Source organism: Panulirus ornatus, chromosome 8, assembly GCF_036320965.1.
Source record: "Panulirus ornatus isolate Po-2019 chromosome 8, ASM3632096v1, whole genome shotgun sequence".
NCBI classification, from domain to species: domain Eukaryota; kingdom Metazoa; phylum Arthropoda; class Malacostraca; order Decapoda; family Palinuridae; genus Panulirus; species Panulirus ornatus.
The window spans coordinates 10,277,152-10,283,861 of record NC_092231.1 but is presented as its reverse complement, the minus strand read 5'-3'; the positions used below and the strand labels follow the sequence as shown (position 1 = coordinate 10,283,861).

General features: G+C 38.3%; 1 protein-coding gene across 1 annotated transcript in view; it reads right to left on the bottom strand.

Moving 5' to 3' along the window:
• Positions 1 to 4,052: 4,052 nt before the first annotated feature.
• The window catches only part of LOC139749829 (uncharacterized), a 57,278-nt gene continuing 54,620 nt past the window's right edge, over positions 4,053 to 6,710 (bottom strand). The window contains exon 5 of the mRNA XM_071664125.1: positions 4,053 to 6,320. Within this exon, the coding sequence (XP_071520226.1) occupies positions 6,262 to 6,320 (59 nt within the window). The 3' untranslated portion in view covers positions 4,053 to 6,261. The remainder of the gene's footprint in view (positions 6,321 to 6,710) is intronic.

Sequence of the window (6,710 nt, the reverse complement as noted above, 5' to 3'; positions counted from 1 at the left end):
GCATTGTTTTAATGCCATATTAAAAAAACAATCCTTAAGTTGCCATTCCATGCAAGTAGTCCTCACAGAATCTCCAGTGTCAAAACTAGGATGTCATGGGCCTGTGCAAGATGTTTGTGTAAACTCTCATCATATCGTGCAAAATTCTTTACAGCTCTTTAAGAATAATGTATTAAATAGTAGTAGTAAAAGCTTTGTGGAAGATGAAAGGCGGCAAGGCAGCGAGTTTGGATGTTATTGCAATGGAATTTATTAAAAAGGGGGCTGACTGTATTGTTAATTGGTTGGTAAGGTTATTTAATGTATGTATGACTCATGGTGAGGTGCCTGAGGATTGGCGGAATGCGTGCATAGTGCCATTGTACATAGGCAAAGGGGATAAGAGTGAGTGCTCAAATTACAGAGGTATAAGTTTGTCGAGTATTCCTGGGAAATTATATGGGGGGGGGTATTGATTGAGAGGGCGAAGACATGTACAAAGCATCAGATTGGGGAAGAGCAGTGTGGTTTCAGAAGTGGTAGAGGATGTGTGGATCAGGTGTTTGCTTTGAAGAATGTATGTGAGAAATACTTAGAAAAGCAAATGGATTTGTATGTAGCATTTATGGATCTGGAGAAGGCATATGATAGAGTTGATAGAGATGCTTTGTGGAAGGTATTAAGAATATATGGTATGGGAGGCAAGACGTTAGAAGCAGTGAAAAGTTTTTATTGAGGATGTAAGGCATGTGTACGTGTAGGAAGAGAGGAAAGTGATTGGTTCTCAGTGAATGTAGGTTTGCGGCAGGGGTGTGTGATGTCTCCATGGTTGTTTAATTTGTTTATGGATGGGGTTGTTAGGGAGGTGAATGCAAGAGTTTTGGAAAGAGGGGCAATTATGTAGTCTGTTGTGGATGAGAGAGCTTGGGAAGTGAGTCAGTTGTTGTTCGCTGATGATACAGCGCTGGTGGCTGATTCGTGTGAGAAACTGCAGAAGCTGGTGACTGAATTTGACTGTGAGAAAGGAGAAAGCTGAGAGTAAATATGAATAAGCAAGGTTATTAGGTTCAGTAGGGTTGAGGGACAAGTCAAGTGGGAGGTAAGTTTGAAAGGAGAAAAACTGGAGGAAGTAAAGTGTTATAGATATCTGGGAGTGGATTTGGCAGCGGATGGAACCATAAAAGCGGAAGTGAATGGGTGGGGGAGGGGAGGAAAATTCTGGGAGCGTTGTAGAATGTGTGGAAGTCGAGAACATTATCTCGGAAAGCAAAAATGGGTATGTTTGAAGGAATAGTGGTTCCAACAATGTTATATGGTTGCGAGGCGTGGACTATAGATAGAGTTGTGCGGAGGAGGGTGGATGTGCTGGAAATGAGATGTTTAAGGACAGTAAGTGGTGTGAGGTGGTTTGATCGAGTAAGTTATAATAGAGTAAGAGAGATGTGTGGTATTAAAAAGTGTGTGGTTGTGAGAGAGCAGAAGAGGGTGTTTTGAAATGGTTTGGTCACATGGAGAGAATGAGTGAGGAAAAATTGACCAAGAGGATATATGTGTCAGAGGTGGAGGGAATGAGAAGCGGGAGGCCAAATTGGAGGTGCAAAGATGGAGAGAAAAAAATTTTGAGTGATCGGGACCTAAACATGCAGGAGGGTGAAAGGCGTGCAAGGAATAGAGTGAATTGGAACGATATGGTATACCGGGGTCGACTTGCTGTCAATGGATTGAACCAGGGCATGTGAAGCGTCTGGGGTAAACCATGGAAAGTTCTGTGGGGCCTGGATGTGGAAAGGGAGCTGTGGTTTCAGTTCATTATTACATGACAGCTAGAGACTGAGTGTGAACGAATGTGGCCTTTGTTGTCTTTTCCTAGCGCTACTTCGTGCACATGTGGGGGGAGGGGTTGTTATTTCATGTGTGGTGGGGTGGCGATGGGAATGAATAAAGGCAGACGGTATGAATTATGTACATGTGTATATGTATATGTCTGTGTGTGTATATATATATATGTATACATTGAGATGTATAGGTATGTATAATTGCGCGTGTGGATGTGTATGTATATACATGTGTTTGTGGGTGGGTTGGGCCATTTTTTTGTCTGTTTCCTTGCACTGCCTTGCTAACGCAGGAGACAGTGACAAAGCACAATAAATAAATAATTTTTTTATTTATTATACTTTGTCGCTGTCTCCCACGTTAGCAAGTTAGCACAAGGAAACAGATGAAAGAATGGCCCACTCCACCCACATACACATGTATGTACATACACGTCCACACACGCACATATACATACCTATATATTTCAATGTATACATATATATATATATATATATATATATATATATATATATATATATATATATATATATATATACATACACAGACATGTACATAATTCATACTTGCTGCTTTTATTCATTCCTGTTGCCACCCCACCACACATGAAATGACACCCCCCTCCCCCCGCACGCATGCGTGGTAGTGCTAGGAAAAGACAACAAAAGCCACATTCATTCACACTCAGTCTCTAGCTGTCATGTATGATGCACCGTAACCACAACTCATTTTCCACATCCAGGCCCCACAAGACTTTCCATGGTTTACCCGAGACGCTTCACATGCCCTGGTTCAATCCATTGACAGCACGTCAACCCCAGTGTACCACATCGTTCCAATTCACTCTTTTCCTTGCATGCCTTACACCCTCTTGCGTTTTCAGGCCCCAATCACTCAAAATCCTTTTCACTTCATCCTTTTACCTTCAATTTCCCATTTCTCTGTGTTCCCTCCACCTTTGACACATATATCCTCTTTGTCAATTTTTCCTCACGCATTCTCTCCATGTGACCAAACCATTTCAGTACACCATCTTCTGCTCTCTCAACCACACTCTTATTATTACCACACATCTTTCTTTGCTTACTTGATCAAATCACCTCACACCACAAATTGTCCTCAAACATCTCATTTCCCACACATCCACCCTCCTTCGCACAAACCTATATCCTCTTTGTCAAATCTTTCCATGTGACCAAACCATTTCAATACACCCTCTTCTGCTCTCTCAACCACACTATTTTTTTTACCACACATCTCTCTTACCCTTATATTGCTTACTTGATCAAACCACCTCACACCCAAACCACCTCACACCATATATTGTCCTCAAACATCTCATTTCCAACACATACACCCTCCTTCACACAACCCTATCTATAGCCCACACCTTGCAACCATATAACATTGTTGGAACCAATATTCTTTCAAACACCCATTTTTTTCTTTCTGAGATAATGTTCTCGCCTTCCACACATTATTCAACGCTCCCAGAACCTTTGCCCCCACCCTGTAACTCACCTCCGCTTCCATCCGCTGCCAAATCCACTCCCAGGTATCTAAAACACTTCACTTCCTCCAGTTTTCTCCATTCAAACTTACCTCCCAAATGACTTGCCCTCAACCCTACTGTACCTAATAACCTTGCTCTTATTCACATTTACTCTCAGCTTTCACACACTTTACCAAACCCAGTCACCAACTTCTGCAGTTTCTCACCCGAATCGGCCACCAGCGCTGTATCATCAGCGAACAACAACTGACTCATTTCCCAAGCTCTCTCATCCACACCAGACAGCATACTTGTCCCTCTATCCAAAACTCATGAAACAACCATGGAGATATCACGCATCCCTGCCACAAATCGACATTGACTGGGAACCAGTCAGTTTGCTCTCTTCCTATTCGTACACATGCCTTACATCCTCGATAAAAACTTTTCACTGCTTCTAGCAACCTGCCTTCCACACCATATACTCTTAATACCTTCCACAGAGCATGTCTAAGTAAAGTTACTAATGAAAGAGTATTTACAGGGAAGGAGTGTAAAAGATTGGCTGATGTACAGAAGTGTCTGGAGGTCAAGAGGAAGGTATGTTGGGGTTCTACTATTGAGAGTTTTACTACTGGAAGAGAGGCTTTCTATTCGAAATCTCTCTTAAAAGGTAATCTTTTCTTCCCTAACCTCATGGTTAAAAGGTCACAGGTCAGTGTACAAGGTAAATCATGAGACAAAAAGGAATCACATATTTATTAACAAAGTTCAGGGAGAAGAGTATGTGAAAGATGTACAAAAATATATACTAGTAAATTAACATCGTTCACATTACTGACTGACAACAATATGGGTAAAAAAAAAAATTATCTTTTAAGATAAAGATTAATATCTTTATTAATGGCTAAAAATTGCCAAAGTAAAATATGGCTGCTCTCAAACTATCTTAATTTCATATATAAAAATTCTACACGACTGTTACATTAAAAACTCTCGATTTGCAAAAATACCCTTCAAGCAGCAACAGCTTGTTAAACTATCAAGTCTCTCATACAAAATTGTCTCCCTTTATGGCCAAGCACTTACTATACAAGATAATACATGGGTCAAAACCTCACATAATATTGCACTATGGCTCCACTATCCCCCTGCTCATATGAATACTACATCATGTATCATATCCAAATGCTGAAGAAGGTATCACATCTGCAGAACATAAAAAGTTATTCATTTCTTTACACAAACTGATTGCAGGTCCTGATCCACAGTATCATTGCTTTGACTTGGTTCTTCATATGAACCAGGAAAAATCCCACAAAGTCTGTGGTACTGTATACTTCTAATCAATTTATCAACCAAGTCTATCTCGAACTAGAACTTTATAATGCCCCAAAGTATGTATATATGACTATCGGTGTTTCTTGTGAACACTCATTTTTGGGATAGGATATATATGTATATATACGTATGTATAAATAAATTATAAATAATGACTAAGTACCGTCAATAGGTCATTTCTCAAAGTTAATGAAGATAACTGTTATGACAAATACATTAAAGTAAAAATTTAGGATGACAACAGACATATGGTAAATGTAAAGTAAAGTACTAGAAAGTACTTACGTGTATTCATATTCAGGGATAATTCCAATTCACTTAAAAAGCATTAAAATTTACATATGAATAAAATGTATACCAAAATACATGATTTGTCATGAACTTCAAACAAATAATGATAGCCAAGAATTCATTATCAAAATAACTACTTCATATTTAAAAAGTAGTACTCGAACTGTCAATTCACATAGATTCAAACATACACACTGTTTGGTCAAGCATTAAACTCTACTCAATATTGGCAACCTATTTACATGTCTTATCACTTTATACAAATATTAAAAACAGTAAATGCCATAACAGATATATACATATACATATATGTACAATTACTTCTTGGTTTGCCTTCAAATAAAATAAAAAGATGAAACAACAGACCTGAGATGTAGGGTTGTTGGAAGTAATACCTCAGGCACTTAACTCTATACATCTTAGTAATTACAAAAGGGGAGCAGTATTGTCCTCATTAGTGGAGCACTGAGGTAGCAGGTACACACTCAGCGGTTCAAGTCCGCCTCAGGCTTCTGAGGTAGTTTGGTGCCCATCAACATATCTCCCACTAGCTGATATATCAAGCTCCCAAGATGATCCCAGTGAGCTATGTGATTCATAATATATTTTCCAGGACTCAAGCACATTTAGGTCCCATACAACAACCCTTCTGTTTTTTTACCACCCCAGTCTTAATAAGGTAAATATACTCCAACTGACATGCAGTCATGGACTTTTCTTCTGATTTTGAACAATCCTACCGACATCCAAACATGGATTTCTTCATATTCAATAGGATTATTGACAAAATATGTTATAAAAGCTTTCTCCCACAATACAGTACATTGGCTTTAAATATACGATTTTATTTGCTATATTTTTCCTCAATTCACTGAGGGTTTGGACGAAAGCTAGTTATAATCCTGAAAAGTCCCTTTAAATATTAACTTCTTAATCATTACTTTGGCTAAAAGGTATCAATTTCAAGCATCTTATATGTACTATAGTTAAACAAGTAATGTAACACTTTGAAATAATACATTTCTAGTTTTTCATTTTCTAGACATTCCAGTTTAATAATTAACTCGAGTCATAAACCAACTATCAGTAGTTATATTCCACTTCATTTTAGTGATAAATGCATTTCTGTTGTTCCTACTAAAATTCAGGACATCAGTGCCAAGCAAATCTCATAATTTGCTATGACTGTAACCCCACGAGTTATTATATCATTAAAGAGGCGGGAAAACCTCAGTATCATCCTCCAATTATTTTCACATTAAAATACTGGCAACATCCTATAACACAATGAATCAGGAGGTCAGAGCAGTATATCCACTATGTCACGTCAAAGTTCCTTCCCAAGCATCCACTCTCTGCTTAGCTTCCAACTTCTTTCGAGCTGAAACATAAGACGTTAGTAAGTAAAGCCTACACCATCAAAGATACTTTTCAACTAACTGTGGATTCCCAAAAGATACCATACAAAATATGTTTAGGCACACAAAACATTTTTTCGTGACCAGTTACTCCTGTTCATCATTACTTTCTTAATCCTCAGCAAAATCACTGGTCACACATTTATATTCTAATGTGTCATAAGTCCAATTCCATTCATAATGGTATGGAACAAGAGTAATAACTGAAAGAATTGATATAGTATCCTCTATGAACAAACAACATATCATTCAGATAATACAAAATTCAAAAGCCTTAGAACCAAACAGTATATTCAAGGGGTCAGCATCTTTGTTTGGTTGAACATTAATTTTGCCTGTGAACGTTCCTATTC